Source organism: Culex quinquefasciatus, chromosome 1 (assembly GCF_015732765.1).
Source record: "Culex quinquefasciatus strain JHB chromosome 1, VPISU_Cqui_1.0_pri_paternal, whole genome shotgun sequence".
Classification (NCBI taxonomy): domain Eukaryota; kingdom Metazoa; phylum Arthropoda; class Insecta; order Diptera; family Culicidae; genus Culex; species Culex quinquefasciatus.
In genome coordinates this window covers 59,762,198-59,780,145 of record NC_051861.1, presented here as the reverse complement: position 1 = coordinate 59,780,145, position 17,948 = coordinate 59,762,198, and the positions used below count along the sequence as shown (strand labels likewise).

The following is a 17,948-nucleotide window of genomic DNA, read 5'->3' as shown; positions in this document are numbered from 1 at the left end:
TTATGGACCGGTTCGAATGCCGGCGGATTTTCCGACGACGTAATTCCGGGTTGGTACGAAATTCCAACGAAAATCTATTCTATCTATACAAATACCCCAAAACGGTGTTATACCCACTCCAAAATGTTTATTTAGCAATTCTATGGTAATATATTGACATTTAGTTGAATTAAAAGTTTGCAAAATTAAGTTTAGATAAGTTTTATATAGAATTTCCAGAGTTATATAAACTTTTATACTAAGTAGTTAGTAAACTTTATATTCAATCCAAATCATTTTTAATCAGTCAAGGATGCCTATTTGGAGTTGGGAGACTGGATTTATGGTGATTTGTCAACAAATAACATTATTTATGTTAATTTTTCGAAAGGTGTACAAACTTTTTTGCACCTTTTTATTTTCGTAATAGTATTTGTTATATAACTTTTATAGAAATCATCTTTTCATGAGCTGTTTGTAGCAAAATGTTTGGCATGAGTTTCTGAACAAAACGTAGTACTAGGTTCCTGTCAAACTTTAAATTCTTTACATGTTTCATCACAAAATGTGCATAGTGCTCAAGGGGTGTAAATACTTTTTTACATACTGTATGTTTGAAAGACTATACATGTTGGGTACCAAAATTTTCGTCATTGAAAGACGCAACTTTTGGTACCCAGACATGTATAGGTCATCGCTGAAATTTTTAAGTTATCGCAGTTTTAGTGAAAAAAGTTGATTTTTTGCCGATTTTGTCATTTTCCGGTTTTTGCGCGCGGCGCGTCCAAAAACACGGATTTTATTTTCAAAAAATCATATCTCGGAATCCTGTTAATGAACTCCTCCCATTTTTTAGTATGTTATGTAAAAATGTCCGGGGAATCCGATAAAAATATTTCCAGACATAAGCTCTTTGGTCCAGACACCGTCAAAACGGCATTTTAATGTTTCATACGCCTTTTTCATATGTTAGGCAAGATTTTTGAAACTTCTTAATATTTTTCTTTGAAAGGCCAACTTATCACCTTTCATTTGCGTATAAGACAATTGAAATCGGTTGAAATGACGAGGAGTAATGATTTTTCGAAAAAAGTGGTTGTTCGCGCGTGTGGTCGGTTCGGGGAATTCGGACACTAATTATAAACCGTTTAGCACTGATTAAAACACTTTTATTGCGCGAACAGAAACTACACAATTTATTCTTAAACGCGTAGCTGTCTGGCGTAGTCAACGGTTTATTTAAGACTATACTCTAAAGGGAACAGTACATGGGATGCGAACCGGGGAGAGATCAAAAAGAGCGAGAATCACCACTGGCTCTCGTCAGAGATGGGCCAGGGACAGACAGGGACAAAATTACATTTATTTGTGGATCACATTTAGGCTGGTAAAATTGTAAATTGATCTCTCGCGCGATCATACCGGCCGCCTTGGAATCACTCTGATTCAAACATTCTTCTCGTTATTACAACTACTACTACAATTCCCACTACTATCCCACTGATTTGTTTTGGTTCTGTTCCTTATCTCTTATCCGTTATCTTCGTCTCTTATCTACTTCTACTGTTTCTGCTATTACCCTAGGTCAAGATTGGTCATTGTTCTCCTTATATACTAGCGATCGCGGCTGCGGCCGTCGATCGAACAATAGCCAGATATTTTTCTTCTTCTGGACGGGCTGGATCGTGCACTTTGCTGCAGTCAAAATGCACCGATTTCGCCTCGGATTTGCTGCTTTCTGGACCGGACTGGACCTCGGGCGATCAACCAGGATGCCGCGCTGCTGCTGGGGACTCTTCTGCGGTTGAATGGTGTCGTGGTGTGCTGCAAAATGTTGATTTTTGATGTTCTTTCCAGGTGGCGTCAACATGGCGTCGATCGACAACAGGTCGACCTTGAACTTGGGTTGGAACTGGGATGTGCTTGATCTGCTACCGTCTGCTGGTGTACATTTGAAATGCTGCTGCTTGTTCTCGAGCGCTTGATCTTCTGTTTGTCGCGAGGGTGGATGCTTCGATGTGCTGCGGTTGTTGTTCGACGGCGTGCCGCCGACGTCGGTTGTCGGTTCGTCTGTCTGCTTGCTTGCTGCTGTTGATCTGTGCGCTGATCTGCTGAACGCAAAGCCACCGTGCGTGGGTGGCTCCGTGCGTGATCTGCTGCTCTGCTATCTGATGCGATCGGTGACGCCGGCGTCGGCGTTGATGCGATGCGAGACTCCCTAATCAGATGAGAGGGTGCTTTTTAATCGGAAAAATTATATTCTAAAACGACTTGCCTGAACTGGGGGAGACCTCCGTGGCCTCCCCCGACGCCTCCTGGCGTCGCTGTTGACCCTCAGCGGTTACCGACACGATGGTTCTCCGGGTGTACAGATGCTGCGATGACGGGGGTTGGCTCCATCGAGCTGCGATTGGAAACGAGCTGGCCAAGCTCGCTGCTGGTCGTCGCAGATGGGACCGGGAGGACGTCTCCTCCGCTGTTGTCATCGTGAGCGTGTGTGTACCTCGAAGAGTTCCAAACGTGGAACAGAATTAGCTGAGTTCAGAACTGGGAGCAGTCTTTGCGACTGAATGGCGTTGGGCGCCGCTGTTATCCGTAACCGTTACTGTGCTAAAATTTGTCCAGCAAAATCGCAAGCAAACATCCTTCATGCAAACCACCACCGAAACAAAACAGGTTACCTCAGGGCATTTCGGAAGTTCCGATTTTTTTGACGGCCTCCGAGCGCAGAACGACCCGCAGGTCTGGGCGCAGACAGGGTGGCGACTCTGGAGGAAAAAGATTCGGTGAACTTTTTGAAATTCGAAACAATACATAACTTAACTGGTGTGCAGAGGCCTTTCGACCTCCGCCGTTGGAGGAGTCCTAGTTCTCCCCTTGCGCGGTAGAAAGGTTATCACGGATCGGCAGAATGCAGATCTTAGAGATCGCACGCTGATAGCTGCCGTCCTTTGTGCGCACCGTAACGACACGGATATTGCCGTCAGCTCCCGGGTGGATATCGGAAACGCGTCCGAGCTGCCACTTCAACGGCGGGAGGTTTTCGTCCTTTAGCAGGACCATGGTTCCGACAGCAACGTTGTCTTTTTGCTTTGTCCACTTCGTGCGGTTGTGCAGGTCCGACAGGTAGAGGTTGGACCACTTTTTCCAGAGCTGCTGCGTGTACCGCTGGACGGTTTGCCAGGCCGACAATCTGTTCTCGGGAATGTGGTCGAGGTTTGGTTCTGGAATCGCAGTGAATGGACGCTGGATCAGGAAGTGTCCTGTGGTGAGCGCTTCGAAGTCTGCGGGGTCGTTGCTGAGCGGCGTGAGCGGTCGCGAGTTGAGGATCGCTTCGATCTGAACCAGCACAGTCTGGAACTCGTCATACAACAGGGTGTGCAACCCGATCGTGCGTTTGAACAGCAACTTGAAGCTCTTCACCGCGGACTCCCAGAGGCCGCCGAAGTTCGGCGAGCGAGCGGGAATGAACTTGAACTTGATGTTGTCGTTCGCTGTTTCGCGGATAATCTCCTCTTCGAACTGCTGACTTAGGAACAGCTTGGCGAGTTCGCTCAGCTCACGTCTTGCGCCGATGAAGTTCTTGGCGTTGTCGCACATGACCAGCTTCGGTTTGCCACGCCGGGCAGTGAACCGTTTGAGGGCCGCCAGAAATGCCTGCGTCGTCAGGTCTGCAGCTAGTTCTAGGTGAACGGCCTTGGTGACCAGGCAGACGAAGATGGCAACGAAACACTTCACTGGGCGAGCTCGGCGCTGCGGGTACGCGACCTGGAAAGGTCCGCAGTAGTCAACTCCGACTCGTGCGAACGGTGTGCACGGTGTGACTCGTTCGGGCGGCAGATCCGCCATGAGCTGGTCCAGAACCTTTGGCTTGACACGGAAGCAATCGACACACTTGTGGATCACGTCGCGAACGAGGTTTCGGATGTTGATCGGCCAGAACCGCTCACGCACAGCAGAGATCAACAGTTGTTGTCCAGCGTGAAACATGGTCTCGTGATAGTGTGTGACGATAAGCTTCGTGAACGAATGACGATGGTCGAGAATGTACGGATGCTTTCGGTTGTCCGAGACTGCGGCGTGCTGCAACCGGCCGCCGACGCACAGGATTCCATCGACGATTCTTGGGTTCAGCGCAGCAATGCGGGAGTTGCTTGGAATCGCGCGATCTCTGGACAGAGCATCGTACTCTTCCGGGAAGCATTCTCGTTGAGCGAGGCGCACCAGCTTCTTCAAAGCGACCTCGAGCTCTTCAGCCGTCAACGGACCAACTCTGCGACAAAGCTTGTTCGCCGCACGGCTGTTGAAGCAGAAGCGACAGATTACAGCGGTCGTCCGTATTGTCACGGTGTACGACGAATTCGCTGTGAACAGTCTGCAGGGCTCGGCGTCTTGTGCAACTGCAGCGACAGCGTTGTGTTCCTCCAGTTCTTCGTGGTCGAAGTCTGCTGCGTTCGGCACTTGAGCGTGCGGCCAGTGCTGGTGGTCGAGACTCAGCCAATCAGGACCGTTGAACCAGAGCTTTGAGTACTGCAGCTGCATCGCCGTCATGCCGCGAGAAATGATGTCAGCTGGGTTCTCTAATCCGGGCACATGGTCCCAAGATCCGCTCTCCGTCAGGTGTTGAATCTCGGACACACGGTTGGCCACGAACTGGTTCCATCTGGACGGTAGTGACGCAAGCCAGCAGCGTACGATCATGGAATCCGTCCAGAAGAACGCTTTTCCTCGGAAGTTGATGGCGTTGGCCACCTTCTCGTACAGATGCGCCAGCAGCAGAGCGGACGCCAGCTCCAGGCGGGGAATCGACTGCTTACGCTTCTTCTTCTTCAGGTTCTCGAGCGGTGCGATGCGGGATTTGGAAGCCAGCAAGCGGACGGTGACGTCGCCGTTGGCCGAAATGGTTCGGATGTAGATGCACGCACCGTAAGCGTTGACTGAAGCATCGCAGAACCCGTGAAGCTGCACATTCCGGTCATCAGCACCTGTGCCAATCCAGCGGGGTATTGACAGGCTGTCCAGACCGGCTAGATTTCTGCGGTATTCTCGCCAGTACTCCTGCAGATCTTCTGGCAGAGCGGCGTCCCAGTCCAGTTCCATGCGCCACAGCTTCTGCACGAAGATTTTTGCTTGGACGACGACAGGACCGATCAGCCCGTACGGGTCGAAGATCATGGCCATGTCTGAGGCCACGACACGCTTCGTGATCACTGCAACGTCGTTCCACTTTGGCGATCTGAAACGGAAACAGTCCGTACTTGGCTCCCAGACGAGCCCGAGCGTCTTGACGGTTGCGTCAGACGTGTCCAGTTCTAGCAGGGTCCGTTCGTCGCGAAGATGTTCCGGGACGTCGAGCAGGATGTCTCGGGAGTTTGAATGCCACTTTCGCAACGAGAATCCGCCAGATTCCATCAGATCGACCATTTCGGCGACTAGCTCTTTTCCTTCTGCGACCGTGTGCGCACCTGCCAGCATGTCGTCAACGTAGAAGTCTCGTTTGAGGATCTTGGCAGCGGATGGGTGCGTCTTTTCTCCGATCTCACCGAGTTTTTGCAAGCACTTGGTCGCTAAATACGGCGCAGACGCCGTTCCGTACGTGACAGTTGTCAGCTCGTAGATTCGGATGGGTTCGTCCGCATTGTCTCTCCAAACGATTCTCTGCAGTCTCTGGTCGTCAGGCTGGACGCGAATCATACGGTACATCTTGGCGATGTCAGCGACGATGGCAACAGCGTGGAGTCGAAAGCGTAGCGCAATGTCCAGTAAATCGTCCTGCACAACTGGTCCCACCATGAGCGCATCGTTCAGAGCAACTCCGGTAGACGTGCGACACGAAGCATCAAACACCACGCGGAGCTTCGTAGTGGTGCTGTCCGGCCTCAAGACGCAGTGGTGTGGCAGGTAATACGCTAACTCTCCCCCGGCCGTGTCGCCGGCAACCCGTTTCATGTGTCCCATGGCTTCGTACTCGTGAATAAAATCACTGTACTGTTGTTTCAGGTCTGGATTCGCTGACAGCCGCTTCTCCAGTCCCAAGAAGCGTTTAATGGCTGTTGATCTGGACTCACCGAGACGCTGGACAGCGTACTTCTTCTTGGGCAGCGTCACAACAAATCTGCCAGTTTCGTCACGAACCGCCGTCTCCTCGAACAGCTGCTCGCACGTGGATTCTTCGATCGAGTGCGTGCTCTTGGTGCGGCACGTTTCCAGTTCCCAAAATCTGGTCAGCAGCTCGTCGATTGCCGCGACGGATACGAGAGACGTCGATTCTGGAACGCTGCCGGGAAGCCGGCCGGAAATGATCCAACCGAACACCGTGTTGTGCAGCGTGGGACCGTCTGCAGCTGGTTTTACCCGTTCGTCCGTCAGCAAGTCCATGTAAAACTCGGCACCGATAATGACGTCCACTGGACCGGTTTTGTGGAACTCCGGATCAGCCAGGAACATCCAGTCGGGCAGCTGAATTGTAGACGGATCGATGTACGATGTCGGCAGCGAGATGTTGAGCTTGGGCAGGACGTGGAACTGCATCTCCGACTCGTACGCTGAAATCTGACCGGAACGCGGACCGACATCTGCACGCACGAGCTGCGTCGACACGCAACGCGACGTTCCGATCCCTTGGATCGGCAAGTACGACGATTGTCGCATGAATTTGAGTCGTCGCGAGAACTCTCTGGTCATCAGACAGTGCTGTGAGCACGAGTCAAGAAGCGCACGCGCTAGCAGCGTGTTTCCGAAGCGGTCTTTGATACGGATGAGCGCGGTTGACAGGATGATGTTGTGTGTGGGCGTGACGGGTAGTGCAACGTAGTTTTGGCTAGTGGTTTGTGGCTGTGTGGCTTGAGAGTCTGTAGTCTGTAGGTTAGTCGGATTAGCAGGTGCATTGTTGGCTGGAGTGTGTGTTGTCTGATTCGTGTTCTGTGGTCTGGGTTGTTGTCGCTGTACTGAGGTCGTTGCGGTTGGTCTCGACTGCTGTTGTGGAACGGAGGATCTCATCTGATCGTTGTGCAGCATTGAGTGATGTTTCTGGTGACAGTGGTGGCAAGTTCCTCCTTCGCACATCCGCGGGTTATGTCCAGGCTTCAGGCAGTTTCTGCACAGCTTGTTTCTCGAAACAGCGTCGTTGCGCTCCGAGATCGTCATCTTCTGGAACTTGAAGCACCGGAACGGGGTGTGCCACGGGCCGCTGCAAAAGTGACACTGGTTGCTGCTCCGCACAGCAGTGTGACAGACCGCTGTCTTCGGAGGACGCTGTTCCGACGATTTCGCTTTCGCTCGTTTGATCGACTGAAGAACCGAACAGTGGGCGCGCAAGTACTCCAGTAGAGCTTTGTAGGTTGGGACATCCTTGCTATTGTGGTGGGTCTCCCAATTCCTAAGCGTGGCCGAGTCCAGCTTTGAGCACAGGACGTGCGCCATAACCGTACTCCAGTTGGCAGTATTTTCGCCCATCTTGTCCAGCATCTGCAGATTTTTCTCAAACTCACCGAGCAGGTGGCTGAGACCGTCGTACGACTCCTTGGTCAGCGGTTCCAGATCCAGAATGACATCGAGGTGGGCTTTCACGATCAGCTTCTTGTTTCCGTACTCCTCCTCCAGCGCGTTCCACGCGACGGAGTAGTTTTCTTCCGACAGGTCGATGCCACTGATCTCCAGCAACGCAGGACCAGAAAGAGACGATTGGAGATAGGTGAACTTGTCCATCGATGTCAGCTTCGAGTTCCGGTGGATGAGACTCTTGAAGGTGTCACGGAAGGTCACCCACTCGCGCAGATTTCCGCTGAAGTTCGGCAGATGAATGTCAGGCAGCTTGACGCGCAACGGAAACGAGGTATCCGCATCACCAACACTTGGAGCTGTCTGCGCGACGTCCTTGACCGGCCGCTTCGCAATCAGCATCGCCTTGACCTTGCAGAATTTGTTGTCGAACTCCTGCACCACCTGTAGATTGGCCTCTTCACGATGTGACACGACCTCCTGCTTGACCTTCGGCTCCGCATCTGCGTACTTGGCCGCATCCTTTTCTTCCAGCAGCAACTCCAGCTTTGTCCGTAGGTTCGTGAACTCCAGGTACACGTCGTTCAGCATTCCGAGTCGAACTTCCAGCTGGCACTCGTGTTCTTCCGCCTTGTAGTGCTCGACGAACTGATTCAGCACCTCCAGTTTATTCAGCAGGATCTCCTGCTTCTTCCGCAAAGTCTGCAGATCGCCCATCGTGACCACTGATCGCCAACTGAATAACATTCACTTCACTTTCAGATTCACCAGAGACAGACGGATCGACTCGACGTTCCACGACGCGACCGCGCAAGACAGATTGCGAACTGTACGACCCAGTATTGACAGCAGCGACAGGGGAATCGACCAGGGAATTCCAGAGGACCAGACAGAACAACACAACACTCATGCAACCTGACCAGACTAATAAAAACTCTCGTGCAATTTTATTTTCAAAAGCCAACTTTATTTCTCCGCAAAGAGCCAAACTAGCCGAGCCACCGTTTACGTGCAAAATACTCTCCTGTATCTCCGTCTTGATCCGCCAAATCCGTCCCGAATGCTCCAACCGCCAATCAATCACCGACTCCAACGATGACGTCAGCCAACCGGTTGAGATGGTGACGTCGCGACGCTTGCCAAAGCGCGCGCACACCGTGAGTCGCCGTGAGTTCCGCGATGGCGAAATCTTCTTCACCGCAATGCACTAGTCGCCGCCGCCTTTGTTCAACACGAACAATTCACTTTTCTATGCACAATTGTGCCACTGTTCAGCTCCAATTTTCCGCGACTTTTTGGCGATTTTTTCGCACTTTTTCACGGATTTTCCGTGCACTTTTTGTCCGTTTTCACGCGCACCAAACTGTCCAGGCGCGCTTCTGCACCGTACACTTTGCGCTGCTCTTCGCGAGCAGGCCAACACTTCGCGCACTGAATTGTCCGATTCGCGAAGTGTCCCGAACCTGGCCAGACCGGATCCTTCGGATCCGGTTCGAAGGACCAAATGTTCGCGCGTGTGGTCGGTTCGGGGAATTCGGACACTAATTATAAACCGTTTAGCACTGATTAAAACACTTTTATTGCGCGAACAGAAACTACACAATTTATTCTTAAACGCGTAGCTGTCTGGCGTAGTCAACGGTTTATTTAAGACTATACTCTAAAGGGAACAGTACATGGGATGCGAACCGGGGAGAGATCAAAAAGAGCGAGAATCACCACTGGCTCTCGTCAGAGATGGGCCAGGGACAGACAGGGACAAAATTACATTTATTTGTGGATCACATTTAGGCTGGTAAAATTGTAAATTGATCTCTCGCGCGATCAGTGGTTTTTGCGAAAATCGACGAAAATGGCAATTTTTCAGACCACCCTAACACGGCGTAGGTCACCCTAATGGCCAAACAAAAAAATACGGGTCTAATTATTTCGGCCAGGGAAATGCTTAAACAGGGCATTATTCGACCCAGCTCTTCACCTTGGTGCTCTCCGATTTGGATTGTTCCCAAGAAAATTTACTCCGAAGGCAAACAGAAATGGCGCTTAGTAGTCGATTATAGAAAGTTGAATGAAAAGACTATAGATGACAAATATCCGATGCCAAATATAAATGAAATTTTGGACAAGCTGGGCAAATGTCAATACTTTACCACTTTAGACTTGGCATCTGGGTTTCACCAAATTGAGGTCCACCCAGATGATGTGCAAAAAACGGCTTTTTCTGTTGAGTATGGACTTTATGAATATGTTAGAATGCCATATGGGTTGAAAAATGCTCCGGCTACTCTACAACGCGTAATGAATAACATTCTTCGCAATTTAATTGGAAAGTGTTGCTTGGTGTATATGGACGATATAATTGTCTATTCAACATTTTGCAAGAACACTTGGAGAATCTCACTAAAATATTCAGTATTTTGGAAAATGTCAATTTGAAGATCCAATTAGGAAAAGTCAATTTATGAAAAAACAAGTTAACTTTTTAGGTCACCTTGTTACTGACGAAGGGGTTAAGCCAGACCCAGAGAAAATTAAGGTCATTCAAAACTGGCCCACTCCAAGAAATCCAAAAGAATTGAAAGGATTTCTAGGCCTTTTGGGCTATTATCGAAAATTTATAAGGGATTTCGCCAAAATTACAAAACCGCTAACAGCCCAACTTAGGAAGGGCGAAAAAATTAAACACACACCCATTTTCCTCAAAACAATAGACACCTGCAAACAACTAATTACTAGCTCAGACGTCCTGCAATACCCCGACATTTCGAAAAATTTCATTCTCACAACAGATGCCAGTAATTTTGCTTTAGGCGCTGTCCTATCACAGGGTGCCATAGGCAAGGACAGACCTGTTGCATTCGCATCCAGAACGCTAACGAAATCAGAGGAAAAGTATTCGGCTATCGAGAAGGAACTCTTAGCTATCGACTGGGCCACGAAATACTTTCGCCCATATCTATTTGGTAGGTTATTACCTTGTATACCGACCACCAACCACTGACGTATGCACTGAATCTAAAGACACCCAACTCTAAGCTAGTCCAATGGATGCTAAGGTTACGCGATTATGACTTTGTACCTGTTTATAGACCAGGTCAACAAAATGTTGTAGCTGATGCGCTATCCAGAGTTTTGACGGAGGTTAACATAAACGAAGAGGAACCAGAAGAGAGAGATTCACAACCGGAAATTCAAAACAATGACTTGATTGAGATAACCGAGTCGCCTGTCAATACCTTCAATAACCAAATCATTTTGAAGATGCATGACACTAGTTCGGAAGCCTTCGAAGAAGTATTTCCTAGGGTATATAGGAAAACAATTTCAAAGCCTGGCTTCGATTCCAGATCATTGAAAAAGATCTTCTATGATAACATGGTACATACAAAGGTTAATTGCATCTACTGTCCGGAAGAGCTAATCCCGGCTATTCAAGAGGTTTATAGGCAGTACTTCAGCCAACTCAACCCGTTTAGAATAAAATATCCCTGAAATTTTTGATCGATTTAAAAACAGACGAAGAACAGAACGTTATCGTAGAAGAAACTCATGAAACCGCACATAGGGGAATTTTGGAAAACAAAGCAGAAATTTTCAGAAGATTTTATTTCCCAAATCAGAAACAAAAGATAAAGAAATATGTTAACCTTTGCGAAACCTGTAATAAACAAAAGTACGAAAGGAAACCATATAAAATCCGTTTAGGTGAAACACCTATACCTAAGAGACCGTTAGAAATCATACACGCTGACATTTTCATAATTCAACCTAATCTATTTTTATCAGTTGTTGATAAATTTTCTAGATTTGGTACTTTGATTCAATAAAATCTAGGTCAATTCCTCATGTAAGAAAGGCGTTTATCAAATATTTTTCACTATATGGAAATCCTGCGTTAATCGTGTCGGACAACGAACCAGCAATAAAATCGATTGAAGTAAGAGGACTACTAGCAGACCTAGGAATTCAGCAATATTTTACACCTTCCAATCATAGTCAGGTTAATGGAATCGTAGAAAGATTTCATTTCACTTTGTTGGAAATCTTTCGTACAAATAAGCATAAATTTGAAGATTTATCGCCTAAAGAAAAAATATTAATATCTTGCACACTATACAACAACACTATTCATACAAGCACCTCTTTTAAACCACGGGAAATATTTTACGGAATAATAGACGGTTCCGAAAGACCCCTCAATATGGATGAAATTATTGAGTTTAGAAACAAACTATACGACGGGGTCACGGAAAAAATTTCAAAAATACAAAAACAACAACATGACTACCACAATGCAAAAAGAGAAAATGAACCTTCTCTCGACATTGGAGGGGTTGTGTTTAATACAACTCAAGGAATAAAATCCAAGTCCAGAAATAGATTTGAACCCGTCGTCGTAATAGATAACAATAATCAGACTTACGTGGACGAAAAAAATCGGACGCTCCACAAACAGAAGCTCCGGCGATTGAAAAAATAACCCAGTCCTTAACGTTTCTAACCTATTCTTTATTTTTTAGGGCGTGAATAACAACCGTTACCATTAGAGGGAAGACTCTGGATCCTGTTAAACTCCTTCCTTAAGAGCATACCGAATGATTAGGTTGCATGAAAATTTACTTTTCTTTTTGTATTCGCGATTTCAAATGCCTCCCGAAAATAACAGTAATGCAGCAGGATTAAGTTCATAACGGGTAACATGGACTCCGATGATAGGGCCCAGATCAAGAGCGACATAGATACAATATTGAATAAGGAAGAAGACCTCGTTAAACAAAATAATAAACAGATAGTTATAAATAAACAGTTAGAAACAAGAGTAAACAAAATGATTAGGATTATTAATGATCAGCAGAACAATGCCATACTACAACTGAACGATTTCAACATCTTAAAACAGACAATTATTGCAACCGATCACCTTAACCAAATCGAGGGCCATCTAGATAGTATAGCTGAAACAATCCATCTGGCAAAATTCAACATCATCTCGAAATCGTTTTTAGAACCAGAAGAAATAGGACTAGTTCAAAAAAACCCTGATTGAGCAAGATGTTGCTCTTCATAATGTTAATCAAATCTACGATTTTTTAGAGATCAAGGTAGCATACTTGCAATCGAATCTATTTTTTGTTATAGTGGTCCCGCGGTTAAAACAAGGAACGTTCAAAAGTTATTTGTTAGCAGTCATCCCAAAGAATGGGAAGATCATTCAACTCCCGGCACCCGACGCTTTGGTCGGCGGAAACCAAACGTATTTCATCAGGCAGCACTGTGCGGGTGGTGACTCTATTGTGGTATGCAATGAAGAGGATCTTATTGACGTTAGTGGCGACAACTGCTTCGACCCAATATTTCGAGGCTCAACAGGTGACTGCGTGTTCACCAACTATTCAAGCACAAGTAGAGTAAGGAGGCTAACGGACAATCACATCCTTCTAAACAGCGGAAACAAGACAAAGCTGTCATCAACGTGCGGCCTCCCAGATCGTAATCTGAGCGGTAACGTTCTGATTTTTTTCGAAAACTGCACTGTCCAGATTAACGACGAAATTTTCAAAGACGTCAAAGACGTCAAATTGCGTCGATCCGACTATCGACGCCTTCGGTGTCTAAGCTGCTGGAAGCCGGCAAGGTCAAAGTAGGGTGGTCGGTGTGCCCACTGAGGCCTGTTCCTCGAGTGACCCAGCAGATGACGAGGTGTTTCCGCTGTATGGGTTTCGGCCACCAGGCGAGAAATTGCGATGGTCCCGATCGAACCAACAGTTGCAGAAGGTGTGGTAGAGAAGGCCACATGGCAAGAGACTGCAAAAATAAGCCGAAGTGCATGCTCTGTAAAGAAGGAGATGGCAATAGTCACACGACGGGTGGCTTTAATTGCCCGGTATATCAGAAGCTGGCTTCGGGCAAAAAGTAATGCAGGTGAACCTCAATCACTGCGACACTGCACAGCAACTGCTGTGGCAGTCGACCGCGGAGACGGGTTGCGACGTGGCAATTATTGCAGAACCGTACCGAGTTCCCCACGACAATGGAAACTGGGTCGCGGATACAGCAAGAATGGCGGCGATACACGTGATGGGGCGGTACCCCATACAGGAAGTGGTCTCGAGAGCATTTGAAGGATTCGTGATCGCCAAAGTAAACGGAAGCTTCTTCTGTAGCTGCTATGCTCCCCCAAGATGGACCTTGGAGCAGTTTCAGCAGATGCTGGATAGGCTGACCGACGAACTGATCGGACGAAGCCCGATCGTCATCGGAGGTGACTTCAACGCGTGGGCAGTCGAGTGGGGTAGCAGATGCACCAATGCTAGGGGGGCATAGCCTAATGGAAGCTCTGGCAAAGCTGGACGTTAGGCTGGCGAATCGCGGAACCAGCAGTACCTTCCGCAAAGACGGTCGTGAGTCCATTATCGACGTTACGTTCTGTAGCCCGCGGCTGGCGGCCGACATGAACTGGAGGGTAAGTGAAGACTATACCCATAGCGATCACCAAGCGATCCGGTACAGCATCGGGAGACGAGCCCCTGTACCAGATAGGAGCAGCCGGTCCTACGGAAGGAAATGGAAGCTGCAGTACTTCGACGAGGGTCTCTTCGTGGAAGCGCTCTATTGGTGTGATGGTCCCCAAAACTTGAGTGCCGACGTGCGAACAGCACAACTAGTGACAGCATGCGACACAACCATGCCGCGGAGACTGGAGCCAAGGAACTGTCGTCGTCCAGCCTACTGGTGGAATGAAGAACTCGGTACCCTTCGGGCAAGTTGCCTCAGTGCCAGAAGACGAGTCCAGAGAGCAAGATCCGAAGCAACTAGAGAGGAGTGCAGAGAGGAGTAACGGTCTGCAAAGGCCGCGCTCAAGAAAGCGATCAAATGCAGCAAGACAAACTGCTTCAAGGAGTTATGCCAAGACGCTGATGCAAACCCTTGGGGAGCGCATATCGTGTCGCGATGGCGAAGATCAAAGGCCCATCGATGGTGGCTGAAACGTGTCCCGACAAGCTGAAGATCATTGTGGAAGGGCTCTTCCCAAGACATGACCCAACGACATGGCCCCTACACCGTACAACGACGAAGGGGGAAGCAACGCCGAAGGTCATCTGATCACCAACGAAGAACTTGTGGCAGTAGCGAAGAGATTGAAGGTGAAGAAAGCTCCCGGCCCGGATGGAATCCCGAATTTCGCCCTGAAATCGGCGGTTCAAGCATTCCCGGACAGGTTTCGAACAGTCCTGCAGAAATGCCTGGACGAAAGACACTTCCCCGACCCGTGGAAGGTTCAACAGCTCGTGTTGCTGCCGAAGCCAGGCAAACCACCGGGGGGCCCATCATCGTATAGGCCTATATGTTTGCTGGACACCCTCGGAAAGCTTCTGGAACGGATCATCCTTAACCGGCTGACCAAGTACACGGAGAGCGAGCATGGCTTAGCAGCGAGGCAGTTCGGCTTCCGTAAAGGGAGATCCACGGTGGACGCCATCCGTAAAGTGGTCGAGAAAGCCGACGAAGCGCGGAGGAAAAAACGCAGGGGAACCGTTGCTGCGCAATAGTCACGATTGACGTCAAGAACGCGTTCAACAGTGCGAGCTGGGCGGCCATAGCAGCAGCGCTGCACAAAATGAAGGTGCCTGACTATTTGTGCATGATCTTGAAGAGCTACTTCGAAAACCGCGTGATAGAAGTCAAATTCAATACTGTTCGAATGTTGATTTGAGGTTCTGGGACCAAATCAAGACTGGGCAATATTTGATTACATTATTTTGATTTAATTCTTAAGGGGACGTCCATTAGGCGTCATCCATAAAGTACGTCACGTTCTGAGGGAAGTGGGGGTTTCGAGCCAGCGTGACATTGCGTGTTAAAAGTATAGGGAAATTGTGACAAAGGGGGGTGTGGTAAATTTTGGCTGATTTGAATGTGACGTACCGTAAAACGGGGTGACTTTGATAGCCGGGGTGACTTTGATAGGTTTGCGATTTTTCCGCAAAATGAAGAGTACAATTAAAATACGTAAGGAATGGTTTAGAAACATACTGACCGTGGTAGAGAAGTGTTCAAAGTATCTCAAGAAGAACTTGTCATAAAATTTTAACAATTTAAATATTTAGTTAACTATAGTTAAGAAAATGTTGATGAAAGTCATTATTTTAAACTTCTCAAAGTGTCATGATTTTCTCAATGAACATGATTTTTAATCGGAAAACGGAATGTGTTCGACCAATGCCGAAGTTTTCAACCAGATTTGCGCAAATTTCTCTCAGTGTGCGTAACCCACCCCTGCAGCGCTGACAGGCCGGCGCTGCCAACTTTGACAGTCGAAAACAACGGCGCGAAAACGAGATTTCGCGCGCAAACGAGCAAGTCGCCAAGAGGAATGCAAAGCGTGAAGACGTAACTTGTAGATAGATCGGAGAATAGAGAAAGTTTTCGTAGTTTTTAGTGAACTTCACCGTGTTTTATTCCTCCGAAATCGTACCCCACAAATCCGCGAGTGTTACAGTCCGCTCGATCGAAGATACGCCGCAACATTTGGTCCATTCGAACCGGACAAAAGACGGTAGCCTACGGATCGGAAAAGTTCGCGAGAGAAGTGAGAGGTGGCGGAAGGCCAACCGGATGGCCGCCATTTTGTGCTAACTCGTTTCCGCAAAAAAAGGTTCGAAATCGCGACGGATTCGAACTTCCCGCGTTCCTCCGGATGAGGATAAGAGCTTCCTCCATCCCGCGACCGTTTCGAGTGTTCCGTGCCGTGTTTGTGTCCTGCAGAACGACGGAACGGTAACGCTGACGGAAGGTCAACGGACCACGTTGGGCGGAAGAAAGTGGCCCGATTGCCACCGGCTGAAGCCATCTTGAAAAGAACAAAAGTGTTTGTGTGAACTCTCGACAAAAAGGAGGCACGCGCCACCATTTGTCCCGGAAAAACGTGTGTTTGTGTGTGCGCAAGGCAAGGAGCAGGCAAGGGCTGCCATCTTGCCGCAGAAAGAGTGCGCAACAGTGAACCGAAAAAGATCAGATTCGAGAACATTCCGAGAGGCGACTCCGTGGCCTAGAAACGGCGGAAACAGTGGCGGCAAGAGACCGCAAAAGAAAATGTTCGCTTAAAAAACTGTGCGTGTGAGTGTGTGTGGTGAGCGTAGCGACGCCATTTTGTGTAGTTCTCAAGCGTGGAACATTCCAGTTCGCAGCACCGCTGCGGATTTGGCAGTCGCTCCAGCTGCACACGGAAAGAAGATCGGAACGCGACCCGCTGCAAGCGTCAGTGGGACGGTTCGCAAATCCAGCTGCGTCGAGGCCACAGCGCTGACGGAAAGGGCCTGCTGCAAGCGCCAGTAGGAAGGTTCCGGAAGGTGTGGCTGCGACGAGGCCTCCCGAAGAGAAGTGTTTCGCTGAAGAGCCAGTGTGACACCCCGACCAAAGTGATTCTTGCTGCAAGCGCAGAAGAACCCCGAGAAGAAAAAAGTGTCTCGCTTACAAGCAAGTGTGACACCCCGATCAGAAGTGTTTTGCTGCAAGCGCAAATCCCGAAGAAAAAGTGTGCGAGTTGACCTGCTGCAAGAGCCAGCAAAATTCTGCAGAATCCATTGACCGAACGCTGCCGCTGCTGTGTCGCCACGGCGCTCGTGGCTCCGCCGTGGTCGCGCTGACCACGGCGGAGTAACCGATTCCCGAGAGACCTGATCAGCCCAGTTAAGATGAACCCAGCCGAACAACCGTGGTCCGCAAAGCGCTTGGCCAACAAGCGACGCCAGGTCAAGGGTAAGATCCTGCTACTCCAAAGCAGACTTACCGAACTGGAGGAAGATCATCAACTGCCATCCTTGCCAGAGTTCCGGGTGTTCGCGAAGAACATAGAGCGGTACTACGGTGAGTTAGATCAAGTGCTGCAAAATGTTGAGGAGAGTGATCTTTTTGCCGATGAACGAGACGCCCACGACATGGAGTGCGCGGCGATTGAGGGGCTACTCCAAGGAGTCAATCTGAAGATCGTAGCCCTCAGTAGCGCACTGCTTTCCCAACCCGTTCAAGTCACTGTCCTTCAGCAGTGCCAGCACCAGCCACCAGTCAGTACCGGAAATGAACCCACCGATCCAGCTGTAGCAGCCCCCAAGGTATGTGCACGAGGGGTGAGACACAAGCTCTAATCAACGATAATTAATCGGTTAGTTGATTAAAATTTACAGTTAGTTGATTAGCATTATAGCTAATCAATTAGCGCATCCCTCCTTTTAACTTTTACCTTGGGCTGACGAACAAACGTCAAAACATCAAACAAAACAAAAAAAAATTCCCGGCTTGCGGCTGTTTTGTAAACGTATGCAACGAAAGTGGCCTAACTGGTTCCGGAACCGATAAAACCACTTCCAGCACAATCGCCGATTGGAGAGCTTGCCCAGCGTAGATGTTTTCCTAACAACCCATATTTTTAGACAAGCCGGAACCAGTCAGGTTAGGTGCAAGTGGCTACC

The 17,948-nt window shown here is 48.7% G+C and overlaps 2 protein-coding genes across 2 annotated transcripts in view; both read right to left on the bottom strand.

Annotated features, from left to right (window-relative positions):
* LOC6054476 (syntaxin-binding protein 5) overlaps positions 1–17,948 on the bottom strand; it is a 430,924-nt gene that overhangs the window by 39,052 nt on the left and 373,924 nt on the right. The window lies entirely within an intron of this gene.
* On the bottom strand, positions 1,134–9,919 carry LOC119769063. Its single transcript, XM_038260956.1, has 2 exons — positions 2,804–9,919; positions 1,134–2,747 (listed from the first exon to the last, which is right to left on the bottom strand). The coding sequence occupies exon 1, from the start codon at positions 8,224–8,226 to the stop codon at positions 2,845–2,847; it is 5,382 nt and encodes a 1,793-aa protein (XP_038116884.1). The 5' UTR covers positions 8,227–9,919; the 3' UTR covers positions 1,134–2,747; positions 2,804–2,844.